This window comes from Empidonax traillii, unplaced genomic scaffold, assembly GCF_003031625.1.
Source record: "Empidonax traillii isolate 1590-97213 ecotype Southwest subspecies unplaced genomic scaffold, ASM303162v1 scaffold462:size771534, whole genome shotgun sequence".
In the NCBI taxonomy this organism is placed as follows: domain Eukaryota; kingdom Metazoa; phylum Chordata; class Aves; order Passeriformes; family Tyrannidae; genus Empidonax; species Empidonax traillii.
The window spans coordinates 152,120-170,148 of NW_020955655.1; the positions used below are offsets into that span (position 1 = coordinate 152,120).

General features: G+C 47.1%; 2 protein-coding genes across 4 annotated transcripts in view; one reads left to right on the forward strand and one right to left on the reverse strand.

Annotated features, from left to right (window-relative positions):
* Positions 1-10,493, reverse strand: part of SAP30BP (SAP30 binding protein) — a 31,055-nt gene extending 20,562 nt beyond the window's left edge. For 2 of the 3 annotated variants that reach the window (XM_027895656.1, XM_027895654.1), the window contains exons 1-3: positions 10,353-10,493; positions 10,062-10,171; positions 7,100-7,147 (exon numbers count right to left, since the gene is read on the reverse strand). In XM_027895656.1, the coding sequence (XP_027751457.1) occupies positions 7,100-7,147; positions 10,062-10,171; positions 10,353-10,467 (273 nt within the window). In that variant the 5' untranslated portion in view covers positions 10,468-10,493. The remainder of the gene's footprint in view (positions 1-7,099; positions 7,148-10,061; positions 10,172-10,352) is intronic. The other variant, XM_027895655.1, reaches the window with a different exon arrangement.
* Positions 10,494-10,656: 163 nt separating this feature from the next.
* Positions 10,657-18,029, forward strand: part of RECQL5 (RecQ like helicase 5) — a 37,276-nt gene continuing 29,903 nt past the window's right edge. Inside the window, exons 1-8 of the mRNA XM_027895657.1 lie at positions 10,657-10,759; positions 11,086-11,221; positions 12,272-12,388; positions 12,789-13,307; positions 14,192-14,297; positions 14,787-14,898; positions 17,090-17,252; positions 17,581-17,663. Coding sequence (XP_027751458.1) covers positions 11,096-11,221; positions 12,272-12,388; positions 12,789-13,307; positions 14,192-14,297; positions 14,787-14,898; positions 17,090-17,252; positions 17,581-17,663 — 1,226 coding nt within the window. The 5' untranslated portion in view covers positions 10,657-10,759; positions 11,086-11,095. The remainder of the gene's footprint in view (positions 10,760-11,085; positions 11,222-12,271; positions 12,389-12,788; positions 13,308-14,191; positions 14,298-14,786; positions 14,899-17,089; positions 17,253-17,580; positions 17,664-18,029) is intronic.

The window sequence follows — 18,029 nt, forward strand, 5'->3', positions numbered from 1 at the left end:
ACACCAGAAACTTCTCCTTTAATATTAAAAGTGCACAACAACGACTGTTCCATTTCTTGCTCACCAGCTCTGCCTGATGCTGGTGTGCAACCAGGCTGGAGGCAGCTGACAGAGTGCATGTCAAGTGCATTTAGAGTCTGGGGAAGAGAAATCAAGGGAACAAGAGTACATTGCTTTTATTTCTCCTCCCCCTTGTTTTTTTCTTGTATTGTGAGAGAGGAGAATCCCAAGGGAAAGCCTTGAAACAAGCACATTTCCTACAGCCATATCCTGTTTGCCAGCCCTGATACACAGGCAAAGTGCCCAGGACAGGGTAAGAAATTTAATTTAGGAAAAACCTGTAGGGACCCTGATCTAGAGACCAACAGAAGCACAGCAGCTCAGAAAAAAGCCACCATCAGAAAAAAATTATACATCCAACCCCTAGTGACTTATGTACAGGCTTTACAAATCTACCTACTTTGAGAGATACTATTGTAGTATCTCAAATAGGGAAGGAAGAACAAGTCTCCTCAAGCATCTTATCAAAATAAAGAACTGGTGTAGCTGACACTGCCTTTTACTTTTCAAGCTAAATTAAGTCAAAAAATCCACGTTCATTAATGAAAGAAAAAAAAAAATAAAAACTCTGAAAAATCCCATCCAAGACCTGGCAAAACGTTTCAGTGAGAAAATGCTTTGGAAGGGAAGCATTCATAGAATAAAGCCTTTAAATAGCTTCTTTGAAACTTGACTCCATTCACCTGACATATGCTATCTCAATATTTGACAAAGATTATTTGTTAGGAGTAACTTCCAGTCAAGGAACTGCGTGCCAGAACTTTTGCTTTCCACGTGGAGGTGGAGCCAGGAACATCTGCCTTAGGAATGGACCCTGGTCCCAAATCCACCTGCCTCCCTGCACAGCCCACGGGAGCACAAGAGCTGCAGCCCCAGCAGGCTCCCCTGAAACCACCAGGCTAGAGGTGCCTTGCTCTGCAGAGCCCACAAATTCTGCTTCCCAGTCACTTTTGCTTCCTGCAGGGAAACAGGAATTCAGAGGTGAAGTATCAGCACCACCACCACCACGTGACAGGGTGGAGGTGTCCAGGTACTTTGATGATTTAATGTTTTTCCAGCTTGCTGCAGTGCAGAATCGAGCAGAAGGCGAAGCTGGGCTGGGAAAAATCTGAAGCCTCGCAAGCAGCAAAGGGAAAGCTCAGGAGAGCTGGCAAAATTAACTTCTTGCACGAGCTTTCTCCCCTAGTACATGGTACTAAAAATTCCTCTCACTTTGGAGTAGAGGCAAGATGTGAGAGCAAGTATCCTCACTGGGATATGCACTCCTCTGGGAATGGATCCCACTGAGTTTGTACAGATTTTGCTCCTTCTGGACCCAGAACAGGGCAGCTGGAAGAAGCTATTTTCAGCTATTTGTTGGTGTTTGAGGCAATCCTCCATCTGTGCTGACTGCTCAGACTCTCAGTGTGCTCAGAACAGCCCCTTTCAGCACAGCAGACAGAAATCACTGCGACCCCAGAGCTGCACTTGAAGGACTCAGACCTTTCTCAGGTGAAAAGCAGCTCCAGAAAGGACTTCTCTTCACGTTTAAAGACAAACAGAAAGAGCCTGGCTCTTCCTTTGGAGGGAGGCAAGCCACACCTGTGTCAATAATCCCTGGTATTTAGTCCTGCAGGGAGTGAAGACTCTGCCACAACATGTATGCCCGGCGGGGAGGAAGGAACAAGCATGTCCATGGACATGTCTCATCTTCCAAACAGCTCCAGAGCTGGATGGGAGCCAGGAGCTCCACATTAGGTATTCCAGCCTCAGAGACCAACAATGCTGGGATCTGTCTCCCTCTCAGACAGAGCTGGAGACAGCAGGACGTGTGGCAAGGGGGCAAAATAATCCAAGATGCCAAGTGCCTTTTTTTTTTTTCTTTGTCATGCAGGCAAAACAACCTTAACTGCCCCTGATGTTCTCTGGCAATAACTAAAGTTTACCTAGTTAAAAATGGGAACCAGGTATCAGCTGGTTTCATGTCTGGGCACTCACTGTAGCACTGCAGAGAACAGCATTTGCAGCTGAGTTACCTCTACTACCCCCTAAGGACTCTCTACTGCACTGCCAAACACCCTGGTTCCCTCCACAGAGCTCTGAAAAAATCCATGTGTGACACCTAAAATGAGGGGAAAAGACGAGGAGTTGGAAGCACAGACGGCATTTTACACAATTATATTAAAAGGAATTTAAAGCACAGCAAAAGATGAACCTGAGACTGCAGTGCTTATCACTGGCACCTTCAGGTTGTGCTCCCAGGCACAGGAATGAGTGAGGAAACAACCCACTGGAGATCTGACCTTGACCCCAGCCCTGGAACCTGCACAGTTCATGCTTTCAAAGTGTTTACCAAAAGGTATGCTCACAGCTATGCAGAATAAAGGCCATTTTAATGATACAACCTTTCCCAAGCATACTTTTCCCCTTCTTGGGAGCAACGTAATTATACCTGAGATGAAAGTTAATGAGTAGGCTCGAGCATTTTTTTGAGAACCTGGCTTGATGAATGTATGCTGAATTCAGAAAAAAAAAATAATATGCCTTATCAAAATAGGAGTTAATTTCATGGATTACTTTACTGCACACACGCCCATTTACTGGTTCTTAGCACTTACCACTTTTACTTCACATCAAGATAATTCTGGCATTTAAACAAACAGGCTAATGGGCAGGCAAGATAAAAATAAAACCACTGCAGTCAAAAGCCTCTAAGTATTAGTACACACCTATGCACCATAACACAGTAAAATTACTTTACAGGTATGCTGGATCAATAAAAGCTAAGCATAATAAAGAGCTGATGATTATCAAGGGGTGGTACTTTGACGTGCTTAGAAAATTTGACAGCCTTCTGCTAAGATCTCAGTTTGGCTGCCTCAAGGATGCAGAGGGGACCCCTAAAACCGAACCAGGAATGGAAAACATTGAAGTAGCCACCTGCTTTGAAAAACTGCTGCCATGTGTCAGGCATTCACTTGCCTAGGGAGTGGCAAATTTCTTAGCTTTCCCCACACTGGCTGGTCCTGATACCACAATCAAGGCTCAAGAGTTAATGATTTCCCTCTGTGAAAGCTCCAGGAGCCAAAGCTGCAGGGCTGGGCTCTGGCCTTGATCAACACTTGCAACCTGCTATTCATCCAGCCCTGCAGTGTGAAGCACAGAACCCCTCAGGTGAGGCTTGGAGCACAAGGTCAGCATTAATTGTTTAAGGTTGATTTTCCTTCTTCCTGCAGGGCTGGTCCACTCAGTGAGCTCTGAAGGCTTCTATCTTCTGACTGCATCAGGGCTGTAACCAGAGCCAGCTGCTGGCCAGGGCCCAAACAACCTGCACTGGCTGCACAGTCTGTTAACCCTCCTCATTCCAAACCAGCACTGCCAGCAGAGCATCAAACTTCAGATCCACTTCCACCACATCCTCCATTCCGTACCCACAGCTCCATCATCTGAGGAAAGGACACAAAACTCATCCATGCTGTGGGATTCCATCTTTTGAACACCGTGACTTTGCCAACAGCTCCTGCAGACAGGTTTTTTTCCCTTCTAAGCAGAAGGCTTTGTTTCTAAAGTGGTTTTAAGGCAGATGCTTGTTTACAATTGGTGACTGCTCAGGTAAAAGCAGGGAACCCTAAAGGGATCCTGGTCATTACAAACACGTGCTGTCCCAGAGCCTGAGCACATCCATCCACAGTGAATGCTGGAAGAGCAATAAGGTTCTACCCACACACAGTGTTTGGGAATAATTCACAGGTGCTCAGTAACAGTGAATTGTACAGGCCAGAAGCCTGCTCTGGAAAAAGCTTTCAGATGACTGATGAAGCTCAAATATTCTCCTACTCCTGGCACACACCTTCCCCCAAACAGGTGTACAGAAAATTCTCCACCGTCTCACCGAGAGCAGCCAGAAAACAACAGTCTCACATCACAATGCTGGAACTTTAAAAGCTCTTGGTGACTTGTTCCTTGGCCAAAAATAAAACCCACAGCAAAGCTGCAGTCCCAAGCAGCCCTTTTTATTGGCTTCCCCTCTGGGGAGGAGCAAGGGCTGTACAGACACAGAGGTGCACCTTCACCAAGGCCAACAAGGGCAAACGCCCTGGAATCAAGATAAAAACCCGAAATAAACAAGCTTCACAGGAAGGGTAAAAGTATCTTCCCATTGGGGTTGTTCGAGGCAGGCTACAAATTCCACTCTCCCCACCATCACTTTACCAAATAGTTTTTACCTCATTCCCCACTTTGTCTCCTCAGTCTGTACCAACAACTGACACCAACTGGACCTTCTGGAGGTTTTATGTCTGGTACCATCCAAGTGCAGGATGAGAAAAAAAAAATCACAGGATGCACCAGCAACGAGGGAGCTCCTCCACACAACATGGATCAGGTGCCCTGATCAATTATGCCAGATAGAATCTCAAAGTAGTTCATTTACAATATGTACGGTACGTACAAAGAAGCAAAACACCAGCAAAAAAAAAAAAAAAAAAAAAAAAAAAAAAAAAAAAAAAAAAAAAAAAAAAAAAAAAAAAGCTGATTGTGTAGTTGGGGCTTGAAATTACAATTAACTGAATAATTTTTTTCTCATTCATGCATTTTAAAGGATTTACCTTCTGTGCACAGTCAGATTCAGACCCTGGAAAAGCCCCAGCCATATATAAAGGGCCTGGGATATCTATTTAAATGTGTTTCCAGATCTCTGATGTCTCCATGAAACTGGTAAGAGCAACCACAACTCCAGCACTCCGCTGGGGCAAAGCAAAATAAAGTCACCCAAAAGTGGCACTCAGTGCCCTGGGCTGGGGGACAAGGTGGGGATGGGGCACAGGTTGCACTCTGTGATCCTGGAGGTCTTTTCCAACCTCCAGGATCCTGTGATTCTGTCGGCAAGTTACAATCAAGGGCCTCACCTTTTGCTGCACTTTGGATTTACAGCAACTACAACACTTGCAAGTTGCTCAAAGCAAAGAGGAAGACCGAGGAGAACACTGCCACTTGGTGGAAAAAGGGGATAGGAAACATTTGCAACTGCTGCAGGTAAAACTGATTTTACAAAGATGTTCCATCTCCCCCCCACTCATCCCAAGTGAATTTCTTAACAGCATGGCTGGTGCAACTCCACCAGTGTCCCTGGGATGCCTCACAGACCCACACCTGCTCTGCTACAGCCACCTCTCCCCAAGTGCCAGCTGCCTGTTTAGCTAGAAATCAAAAAAAAATACCCCAAAAAGCCAGAGGAGACAATTCCCTTTTTCACTTATGTATGAAGACACCTATTAAAGATGACATGAAAGTCTGAATGCTGTTTCAGACTCAGTTCTGATTTGCCTCCCTGCTACTCCTCTCAAATCCTCACCTTTCACGCCGTGCTGGGATGGCAGGAATTACATTTTACCTTTCTTTTTATTTACACCTATTTATTAACTTTAATTTACATTTTCACTTTTTGCAGAGTCTACCCAACACATCAAATGCCTTCTTTTTCCCCCCCCCAGTGTTTCTTTCCTTGCCCAGGGAAGCTGAAACGCTGTTCTGGGGCTGTGTGGAGCTCTCCTTCAGAGGCACAAAATGCACCTGGACAGCAGCACACACAACTCACTGAAACCAAGGGGCTTTTTAAAAAAGCCAACATGAAATGACTGCAAGACAGTAAAGCAGTAGCCACCCAATTCAGTGGTAAGGTTTCTGTAATGCATCATCACTCAGACAAGAATTACTCTAGTCTCAGTTTCATTCTCTATCCCTCTGCCAGATCCATTCTCCATTGCCCTGAAGTCCTACAGCACTTTTAGAGAAGAAATGAACACTCTACAGGGCCCTACAACAGAGGCTGTGGTGATGCACAGCAAATTTATCTTTTATAGAAAACCCATACTTTAATTTCACAGCACACATCTGAATCCAGCAGTTTTTACAGAAATAAATGTTTACAAGGGCCAAAAACGTTGAAGTACAAAAAGGATAAAAGTGAAAGATTACCTTTTCCTCTCTTCCAAAAAAAAAAAAAATTTTTCTTGCCACAGAAAAGGAAACAATACATTCCATTTCCAATGGATGTCAAAGGCATTGCTGATATTTCACACACTGAGACTTCACCAGCTGCAGTGCAGCTGCCAAGATTTTCAACTGTGTATCACTATAAATCCCCCAAAATATTGTGGAACCTCGAAGAAGATGCTGCTATAAAACTAATTCAAGCAGAACAGCTAAATATATTCACTTGCCTTCAAAGCTCTATGGTAAATCAAATGCTCTACAGAATTTCACTTTGCAGCACAGGCTTTTGCAGCAGATTTTAGAGACTGTCTGCATCCTTGAGGAAGCTGCTGGATAAAATAAATGCCCTTGCAACTGTTAATCACTCAGTATCCCACAAAAATGCTTGCACTGAGCTAGCATAAAAATTTAAGCACTCTGTAATAAAGTTTCAAATGGATTTGGTCTTTTGTCTTCCAGCTTTTAGCCTGATCTATGTTCCTGTGTGCTGATAAAAAGCTGCTGCTCAGCAGAAACAAGGTGTAAACCCAAAGTAAAGATGATTTCAACTATTTTTGATAGCTATCACCTGGGGACATTCATTTTTTAAAATTTTAAATACAGCCTTTACAAAACTGCTTGATTCAGAAGAACAGTTAAGGACAAAGACAACTGAATTGATTCTGACACATTTCATGACTCCTAACAGCATAAGATCAATTATTCATTAAGTTGTTCTAAATGAAACAGTCCAACTGAAAACTGCTCATAACAGAATTCTGTACTGAATGCTGCACCTCCCTGATCACTGCAAACCAGCTGAGCTGCTGTCAGACAGCCTACCTCAGGTCTAGTGCACAAGAGGGCTAAATTCATGAGAGCAGACTTTGATTGTGATCAGCCTGTTCACTACCTCTGGCAGAAGCCAGAACTAAAGTTAAAAAAAAAAAAACCCAAACATGTTAAAGCTACAAAAGCAAAGTGTGGAACTATCTACAGATCACAGACAAACACCAAGCCATGCTGTTAAGACTTATTCCTCTCGTACTGAACTTCCCCCCCACCACACCACCACACTTTCAAATACCTTTAGGTCACCAGCCTCAGGTTTTTCAGTCTCTGAATCGTCATCTTCCTACAAGACAAGAATTTACAGGATTAAGCTTAAAGAGCAGGCCTGGCAAGTAACTGCACTTACAGCAAAGGGCTCGTGTTCAGCAGCCCAGCAGAAGTCCAAGACCCTTTCCAGGGAAGGAAGTTTCACCCCACCCACTCATGACCAGCAAACAAGTCCTACAGTCAAAGGAAGAAGTGTTTCATTGGTTTTAGGGGGCTTTGTAGGCAAAAGCATCACTCAGTGGCAGATGTCCCCTGCAAAACTCATGCAGCTCCAGAATGCTCAGAACTAGACAACAGGAAGCGACAGAACTGGGGGAAAAAAGCATTTGTCATCTGGTAACTCTGGTCCCTCCCAGTCGGCAGATGGGCTTTTGGTGGTGTTCCAGTTCAGCAGTACCCACAGAAACAGCAGCATCTGCAAGACCTGTGATGCTCCCAAGCATCAGCAACACACACAGGACACAAGGCTGGCCTGCCAGCAAACCACACATGCAGGTTTGGAGAGCACCAAGTTCCAAGGATTCAGTGAGCCAGGAGACTTCATCGTCCTGGTTAGTGCGGAGCTCCTGTGGCCTCGCTTGCAGATGGCATGAACCTCCACAGAAGGCAAACTGCAGTGTTTTAGGGAACAGACTCCCTTTTTTTTATTTATTTCTAGCCAGAAATAAACCAAAGAACTGGGCAAATTTCTGTCCTGTGAAAGACTAAAACACTGAACACAGCCTCGTGTGAAAATCTACACCACGTGAGAAGAAAGCTCCGGTTTTGGTCCCCTGCTGTCCCACTGCCCTGGGAGCTCCCTCACTGGGGATCCTACAGGCACCCATCTTTCCAGACAAATACATACTCCAGGTTCAAACCAAATTTGAGGAGCAGAAATTGTTTTCCATGCTCAAACAACTAAGCAGAATGTTTTTTCCTCGAAATTTTTTCCACAGATTTCAACGTTGGCCCTAAAACAAGAACTTGGTGTTTCAGCTTCGAAAGGAAAACCAAGAAACCAGTGATAGGATAAGCGCAACTGAAAGGAAGAGTTTACAAGGAACTGCCCACCTCAGAGTGTTAGTACACAAGGAAGTTCTCCCAAGGCAGGTTAGAGACTGACCACACAATAATATCAATAAGTTTTAATTGCCAGAGTTAAGATGCCTCTCCCACAGAAGTGAGACATCAAACTCCTTCCCTTCAGCTACTCTTCAGCTTCTTTCTGAAAGATGCACACACGACAATAATTCAGTCTTAACTGTCAAAGTTTAATTAGAGTAAGTCTGTAACTAGAAAAGAACTGCAATACCAAGTAACTTGGTGTTTATCACAAGTGAGGTTTCTTTCCCCTCCACAGTCCCACCTATATTATACTGGTAAAAGTAATTTTCATCAAAGCAATTATGTGTTGAATGATTCATGTTGTGGACAGGTAACTGAAACAGCTCTCAAAAACTCCTAACCTAGCAGGGGGATATCACTGCAACAACATTACCAAACAAAACACCATCACTGAGAACTGCCTTTGGAAAAAACTGAGGCTTTTCAGTCACTGTTCAGGTTGATAAAATAAGCACCGAGTTTAGATCAAAGCCCAACCTGAGTCCAACTCATCCTGCTTTCTAAAGACAACTCATAACCAACATGAGCACAGCAATGACAAGCAAGTTTTCAATTCTGCTCAGAGAATATTTAAGGCAAAATAACCCAGGCATTGCTCTTCTGCAACAAAGCTGGAGAGAAAGTACCCTGTGCAACCTGCAGTGTAACCACAATTCCACAGCTGCCAGCAGAGTGACTGATGCTCTGTCACCACTTGAACAGCAACTTGCACCTCCCAGATGATAGAACAGCTGTGACCTGCACTAAAAACTGAGTGTGTAACAAAGCCACTCCACTTACAAGTCACTCTCAGTGCTCACTAAACACAGCTCATCACACCCAGGGCTTGCTTTGAGCTAAAGAGACCTCAGTGAAGGAAGGTCTACAAGCGCTGGATATGAAAAGAAGAATCCCTAAAGCAATAAAGAAGCTTCACTGCTCTGCTAAGCCAGATGCCAGGGGCAACAGAACAAAACTAAAAGCAAGGGCAAGAGACTGACAAATTTCTTGGCTGCTCCTGGGGCAAACAGAGGGCAGGAACAGTGAGTGTGTCCTCAGAGAGTGATCTGACACACACAGAGCAGAGCTCAGGGAGGAAAGGTTGGAGTAACAGCCCTGAGTTTTTGTGCTACCTGGCAGAGGAAAGAACTAGAACAGGGACAAGGTAACACTTGCAATGGTAAGAAAAAGGTTGGTGAGAAAGAAAGCAGATAAACTTCCCCTGCCCCCCCCAACTTATTCTCTCTCGCAAACAGAGGACAGAACTACAGATCCTTTTGTGTGTTACAGCTGCACCCCCAGGCTGTGAGAGCATGCCTTGTCTTACCACACATCACTTATCTCAGTGCTCAGGTGATGCCAGACATGTGCCATGCACCTGAGACAGACAAAAGCCACTCACAGGGACACAGGACACTGTCACACCAAGGCAACCTGGTGCAATGAGTTATGCACAAAAGAATAGCTTAAAACACCACAGAACTTTATTCTTTTTAATCCACTAGCTGACAGTGTGGTCCTCTTGCAAGGTTCTCTTACGTGTCAACTGTGCTTAAGGAATAATTTCCATTTGGTGCGGCTGGAAGAGCCTTTTTCCCGCAACAGAGTCAAACAACACCAACAGGGATGAGCAACACGAGCTGTGCCAAACTGCTGAGGGGCTCCAGGGCAAATGCTCTGCACTTGAGAACAACGTGATCAGGAACATTTGGAAAGCACTAAATCCCACACCAGGAGTCACATATTCCAAGCTCCATCATAGGTCGCTACTCGGGGGCTTTTTTATTTTTGGAGAGAGAGAAAAGACTCTGCAACGTGTGCGAGGGGTTACGGGAGGTACTTACTGACTGTCTGCTGTTCTCATCGTCCTCCTCTTCGTACCCTTCCTCGTCCCCATCCACGCGGGTAAAGTCGTCTTCTCCGTACCCAACCGAGACCAGGCCTCCTTTCTCTCCTGAAGAAGGAGAAGAGAAAAGGTAAACCACGAGCTGAAAGGGAAGGTGGTGGCGAGCGGGGCCTTCTCCCCCACACACAATGGGGAAGGTGCCGGGTTGGGGCGGGCCGCGCGTGGAGGGAACCCCGGACGCCCTGGTCCCGGAGCTGCCCCGGGCCCCCTGCCCGCTGCCCGCCCTCACCCGCGGGCGCTCCCCCGTCGCTTCCTGCCGTGCCGGCCTCGCTGTCCGACTCCGGGTCCGAGTCCTCGGCGTAAACCGCCAGCGAGGAGAGGACGCTGCGCTTCGCCGCCGCCATCTTCCGCCCCGCCCACGGGGGCGCTTCCGGCGCGCCGCCATGACGCGCGGGGGCGGTCGCCATGGCAACACCGCCCTTCTTCCGCCCTCACCGGGCTCGAAGGGCACCGGGAGGGTCCCGCGACCACGGGCAGGGGGAGATACCGCTCACCGAGGCGGAGCGAGGGCTTTGGAGGAGGAAGAGGGGGGATAAAAGGAGCGCCGTCTGGTTATTGTGGGTGCGGGCCTTTTAAGAGAAGCTCGTGACGTCATCTGGCGGCGCCGCGACAGCACCTGCTGGGTCCTGGGCGAGTGTGAGGGTGCAGAGCGGGGGTGGGACAGGGCCGGGGGGGACACGGGGGGAAGGGCACAGCCCCGGGAAGGGGTGGGTGGGAAGCACCCGCGTCCCCCCCGCGTTGGGTGCGGGCGGGTCTGGGGGGCAGCGACTCCCTCCGCTCTTCTGTGCCCGCCCCGTGGGGACCCAGAGCGAACCACACTGGGGTCCCCTGCGATGAGGGTGAGCAACCCTGGGAGGCCCCAGCGGAGGAGGGAGCGTGGCAGGGCCGCCCTGGGGGAGGCGGTGGGACGGGGCAGAGAGGAGGGCGGCAGCGCTCAGGACGAGCTCTGGTTCCTCTCGCAGCGTCCCCAGGATGAGCAGGGAGGTTCCCCCGGGCCTGGAGGGCAGGGTGAGGAAAACGCTGCGGAAGGTCTTCGGGTTCGAGTCCTTCAAGACTCCCCTTCAGGAAAGCGCGACCATGACCGTGGCTAGAGGTGAGGCCCGGCACGGGAGAGGTGTGGAACGCGGCTGCTTGTCCTCCTTCCCATGCAGGAGCTGGGACTGTGCCTGTTGTGAGGACACACATCTAAGCAGGATCGCCCTCCAAGCCCTGCTCTGCTCCGAGGTGGTTTTGGTGGCACAGGAGCACGAGCACGTGCTGTGCACAAGCCCTGCCTCTTCTCCTTTCATTCATTTCTTGACACCACTGTTGCATCAACCAGGAAACAGGAAACCTTAAGGTGCACCTGCCAGTGTGTTCATGGTCAGATGAGGTCAGAACATTTATACCTTTTCAGAGTAAAAGTGCCTTCGTGTTAGAGACAATACCAGTAGAAGACTTGATGCCCTGGCACGGTTTGATCTCTGTTCTCTGAATGGGGGGGCCATTGTCAGAAATGTGGTTGTGCTGGTGTTAATGTTAACACCCTGCTGGGGGTGGGACAGGCAGCTCACACAGACAAGCTGTCAGCTCCCCCTGCAGCTCTCACAGTGTGAATCAGAACAGTGCCCAGCTCAGGGTATGATTACAGTACTTGCCATTCACAGCAGAGCAGCCAACAGCAGGGTTTGTGTGCAGGGTGTCCCTGCCTGTTAACATGGTGTCACTGGCACCTCCCTGCCTTCAGGTGGGTGCTGGTCAGTGCAGTGACAGCCACTCACTGTGTGATATTATCTGTGTGGTTGAGATTTCCAAACCCTATTTTGGTCTCTATGAGGCACCTTCCTGGGATAACCTTTAAGAGGATTTGTAAGGGTCTGTCATGGGGCTGGTAATCTGGTAACTGGAGGTCCGTAAAAATGAAGGGAAGCAGCTCCTCTGAAAGAGACTTAGCACGAATAACTTATTTAACTTCTCTTTATCTTGGTTTCTGCGTAACTTTGGGCACTTCTGTGCAGCTGTTTCTAAATGTTTGCAAAGCAATCAGAGATTCTTTGAAGGAAAGCATTGCAGGCATGCACTACACTACAAGCCTTCCTATCCACTCTGGGAACTCCCCACCACTCACACAGTGGCCTTGAGCTTTCTCCTGTTGTTTTTGCAGGCGAGAAGGACGTCTTTGTGTGCATGCCCACAGGGGCAGGGAAATCCCTGTGCTACCAGCTTCCTGCAGTTCTGGCAGTGGGCATCACCATCGTCATTTCACCTCTGATTGCACTGATTCAGGTAACTGAATCTCCTGTTAGCTGTGGAAAAGCAGCCAGGGAAGGGGGTCGGGAGACTCTGGAAGCACGGCTGCCTCTTGTCTTTCTGCCCGTGAGTCTGTCTTGACCTGCCTCTGGATGCTCTTGGTGTCTCAGTGTGTTTTCCTTACCCTGCTGATAGGTGAGGAGAGCAGAGTATCTTTGGTACGATGCTTTGCAGTTCTCTAAAAGGATGGCTTTTTTTCTTTAATAATAACCTGGTGGCTTTTATAACTGAGCCTCCCTCCCTTTTCTCCTCTTTTCTGTCACCTCCTGGGTGTTAGACAGATGCAGCAAAGCAGAGTAACTCAAACGGACCAAAAGATGGATCTTTCTTGGTGCTTGTGTCTTTCCATTTAGTTTTAGTTTTATATTTGCTCCAGGATCAAGTGGATCACCTGCTGGCTCTGAAGATCAAAGCCTGCTCTCTGAACTCCAAGCTGTCTGCCCAGGAGAGGAAAACCATCCTGGCTGACTTAGCAAGCGAGAAGCCCCAAGTAAAGCTCCTGTACATCACCCCGGAGATGGCAGCTGCCTCTTCCTTCCAGCCAACACTGAACTCTCTGGTGTCCAGGAACCTCCTGTCCTACCTGATCATAGATGAGGCTCACTGTGTGTCCCAGTGGGGACACGATTTCCGCCCCGACTACCTGCGCCTGGGCGCTCTGCGCACCCGCATCCCCGGCACTCCGTGCGTCGCCCTGACCGCCACTGCCACCAGGCAGGTCCAGGAGGACATCGTGGCAGCTCTCAAGCTAAAGGAGCCACTTTCCACGTTTAAGACTCCTTGCTTCAGGTCCAACCTGTTCTATGATGTGCAGTTCAAAGAGCTCTTGGCTGATCCCTACGCTAACTTGAAGGATTTCTGTCTGAAGGCCCTTGGAGTGAAGGACACCACTGGGGTAGGTTTTACCTTCAGGGAAGGAGGCCAAACTGGACAAAATCTGTCTTAATGGTCACTGATATTCCAGTGGTTGGTATGGCCCTGCCAGGTCTGTGGCAGGGAAAGAGGAAAGCGATAATGTATATTTTCTAATTCCTCTAAAAGTGATCACATATGTTTTTAGTTCCTCTAAAACATGTAGAATTGTGTTCCTTTCTGAGGTGAGAAACCATGTTCTCCAAAGCAACATCCAGGAAACAGGCCACTGAGTACCTTCCAGGTAGCCTGGAGAGGACAGCAGACACAGGGCAGCCAAAGAGGGATGTGGTGTCACATTTGCAGACAGCATTAATGTGATACAATTAAATTAATTAATTTTAAAAGTTAAGCAGGAAGAATTTCTTCACAGCAAAGGTTGTCAGGCATTGGAACGGACTGTCCAGGGAAGTGGTGGAGTCACCATTGCTGGAGGTACCAAAAAAAAAAATGACTGGACATGGCACTCAGAGCTCTGGTCTAGTTGACAAGATGGTAATCAGTCAAAGGTTGGACTCGAGGATCTTGGAGCTCTTCTCCAACCTAAATGATTGTGTGATTCTGTGTCCTCAGAAAGGGGTTGCTCTAAATGAACATTAATTAGGAACATGAGCATTTCCACCTTGGTTCATCACACCCTGGGTGATCACTGTATGTTTGCTTGTGCTCTGCTCTTCCACTGTGGTGAGGGGGAACAGAAGCATTTGAAGTGTGTTGAATTTCCTGCTCTAATTCCCAAAATAGCAGCTCAGCTGTAACCTCTGCACCTGAGTGCATTTGTATGGCAGAGTGAGACGCTCCTTGCCTGGGACTGTACTTGCAGCTTTGTTGATTGGCCTCAGACAGTGTCATGGGCTTTGTTTGCAGGTGTACTCGGGCTGTGGCATCGTCTACTGCAGGATGAGGGATGTGTGTGACCAGCTGGCCATCGAACTGAGCTACCGAGGGCTGAAAGCCAAGGCCTATCACGCAGGTACTGCTGCCTCTCTCGGGAGCTGGTGCCACTGAGCTGTGCCACCTGCAAGGCCTGGGCTGGGGCTGCCTGGAAAAGAGCTTTCTAGGCATGGTCTGCACTGTGGCTGATGCTCACGTGTCAGGTCTGTGAGATAAGTGCGGGGCTGTCACCAGAATGGCATTCCCTTCTCCCCAGAACTGTTGGATCTTGCATGGCCTAAATATAACAACTGCTTTTATCCCAGGGGGAGAGCTAAGTTTTTCTCTTTGGAATAGAAACAGCTGCTGCTGACTTCTGCTTGCTCACAAGCCAGGCCAGTTTAAACATGGACAGAAAGGAGTGTGTACATCAGTCAGTTTTAGTGAGGGGATTGACTTGCAGTGAGGGAACGGAGGAGGAGAAAATCCTCTTTTCTTTGTTTTTGTTTTGGGGTTTTTGTTTGTTTGTTTGGGTTTTTGTTTTATTTTGGGGGGTTTGTGTTGTTGATTCCTTCTCTCTCTTTCCCAGGACTCAAGCCAGCTGACAGGACTTCCATCCAGAATGAATGGATGGAGGAGAAGATCCCTGTTATTGTTGCAACCATCAGCTTTGGAATGGGAGTCGACAAAGCAAACGTCAGGTGTGTGAGGCTGAGTGTTGGGCACCACCAGAGACTGAAAACTGAGCAGTGGGAAAGAAAAGTCTCAGTCTCTCTGTTACCTGATACACCTGACTCAAATGCCTGAGGAACACTTGCTAAAACCCACAAAACCAGAGCTGGGAGGTTTTTTTTAGCTTAGAAGCAGCAAAAACAAACCTGGAAGGGCTTTGTGAAGAAATTAAACACAAGGCAGCAGAGCTCCTCTTTGCCAGTCATCCCCAAAATTAAGAAAATTGGAGGAATGCTTGTTTTCTGCCACACCCCCCAAGGATTTCAGAGAGAGCCATGTCCAGGCACTCACAGCTGCCTCTTTCACTTCCCTTAGTGAAACAGTTGCTGTTATAAAGCAATGGGAAGAAAATCTGCTCCTAAAATAATTCATACACCCTCTACTAAAGTAGTCAGAGCCAGCCTTTTTTTGGAGATCTCTCTCCTCTTACAGTGCAAGGGGAAAAAATAGCAGTTCACAAATGGCAATAACCATGTAAAAATACAGCTCTAGTCCAAGGGCAGAACTTTGCACATGGTTTCAATTCCTGCTCCTCTGGGATTTCTGTCACCATAAGGGCTCTGTGTTCCTGCCCTGCAGTGTAGCTGTGCTGAGTGAGTATTGGGATCACTTCGTGGAGGGATAATTCAGGTGCAGCTCAGACAACACCCACAACAGATCTGTACTCTAAAATCCACATAAAGCAGTTTTTCTGAACTCTGGGAGAGGGGCAGGACATCACTGAGACAATCCCATCAGTTGACAACTGTGCCATCCCTCTGTCTGTGTCACTGCTGTCAGGAAACAGTGACAGACCACTTTACTCCTTGGTGCACATTTTACCCAACAGAGAAATGAGAAGTCTCCTAGGACAGCAGCACAGGTTAATGACCTGCTGAAGCCACTCTGCCCTGTTCAGTTGTCATTAAAAAAAGCCAAGAGTAACTGAAATGTGTAGGGCTGACTGAGAGTGAAATACAGCTGAAACACACTTATAATCTGGTTGGTTTCCAAGGAATGGAGTTAAAATGACTTTTTGTAGGATTTTTTTTTAAATAGTTTAAAGGACATTATACCAAAGCCTAGTTAACAAGGCACTGCTGCCTTGCCTCTGCTCTGTGCTGGCAGATTCATGAGTATTTGTGCATATGTTCTCAAGTAAGATCAGGTTTGACAACTTCTGGAGGTGACTCTTCTGGGCAAAAGGGAAAACAGAGGTGGTGTCTCTTTCGGATGGAATCTGCTTCTCTCTTCACTGTTAATTCTGTTTTGCTTGAGATTATTTATCAATTTCTTCAGTAAACTTCCTGATGGGCTTTAGATGTGGGGGGCTCTGATGGTTCCTGCTTGGCCTGTTCCTGGGATGTTTGTGTTTGAAGAAACATGTTTGCTTGCTTTTGTCATTTAATCTTCAGCTACACCCATATGCATCATACCTGCCCTTGGGACATGCTGGCTTTGAGGCAGACTGGTATTTAAAAAATTGGCAGTGTTACTGTTCAGTAAAATCCTCTCAAAACAGGTATAAGCTGAATTCCTGAATAGTCAGGTACTGGCAGGTTTAAAGCAGTCTTGCAGTGGTGTGTTGAAAACCTTCCTTCAGAGATTACATAAAATGTAGGAATGATTCTATAGTCATATTTGCTGGCTAGGAAGGGTGCCTTCATCTGCAAGTGAGCACAGTGAGACAGAGTTTCCCATGCAGACTTTGGCAAAGAAGTTTCTTTTGAAGATCAAGTATTTAAAAATGTGTTTTGTAACAGTGAAATTGTGTTCCACAAAAAAAAAAAAAAAAAAAAAAGGCTTTTTAATTAATGCTGTGTTTTATGGTAAAATCTCCCAAACTCCTTAATCCAGTGTGTTTATTCTCAGTCTTCATAGCTGCACAGTGGTTTGCACATTTGGGATATTCATGTGCTCATTCTTTTCCATTCATTCATCCTGCTCACCTGTTGTCCAGGTGCTGCTTTTTTTTTTTCCCTTACAGCTCTGCTGTTTTCCCTGTGCGTTAAGACGACTTAAACTCCTGTGTGCAAAATCCCTTGCTGTGCTCAATCCTCTCTGTCTTTTATGCTTTTGCTGCCCTACTTTTCACTGCTGTTGATGTCCACAAACACCACAGATGTGTGAAATGCTCTTGAGAAACCTGCAGCCTTGTGTTTCCTCTGTTATCACGTGCAGGTTTGTTGCCCACTGGAATATTGCCAAGTCGATGGCTGGGTATTACCAAGAGTCTGGCAGAGCTGGGAGGGATGGGAAGCCATCCTGCTGCCGCCTCTATTACTCAAGGAATGACCGGGATCAAGTCAGCTTCCTGATTAAGAAGGAGCTCTCCAACATCCAGGTGAGAGCTGCAGAAGAGTATCCACCTGCCTTTGCTCCGGTCTGGTTCCCCTGCAGTAACCCCTGAATAATCCGAGATGAAATGAGGTTTTCTGGGTCTAGAGCTGTCTGGAGCCCTGTTTCAAGGGATAGCAGAAGGGAGTGAAGCAGGAAGGGAAAGGGCTGCCAGACCCAGTCCTGTATGAGAGATGTGGGTGAGCAGAGACAGGGAGATGTCTGTTCCTGTTTGCCATATTGATCAGAAGGGTGGGATTTGGTCATTGGTACAGCTACTTTACCTGTTTATGTTTAAATTGAAGACTACAGTTCCTGTCCCCCTCTACTTTCAGGAAAAAAAAGGCACCTTGAAAGAATCTGACAAAGCTGCGATGACAGCTTTTGATGCCATTGTGAACTTCTGCGAGGAGCTGGGGTGAGTGCAGTTCTTTCAGACACTAAAGTTAATGTTGGGGAAACCACGCCCTGTCCCTTCCAGGGAACTGTTATGGTTGAGATTGATCCTGCATGTCCAGGAAACAAACAAACAAACAAACTGAATTAATTACTTGATATTTTGCTGTCTGGGCTGAGGAAGGTGTCCCTGAGAATTCTCTCATCACTCCCACCTTTGAGTTAAGTGAGATGTTGGTCTTGGAGCCTCACCAAGTGACATAGGGATGTTAAACTATAACTCCTCTGGTGATGTATTTAACAATGTTCTATCTGTGATGATGGGTTGACTTAGTTGCATTTGCTTTTGTTTTGACTCTCTCCTCCTTCGCTACATCACCTCTTTCCT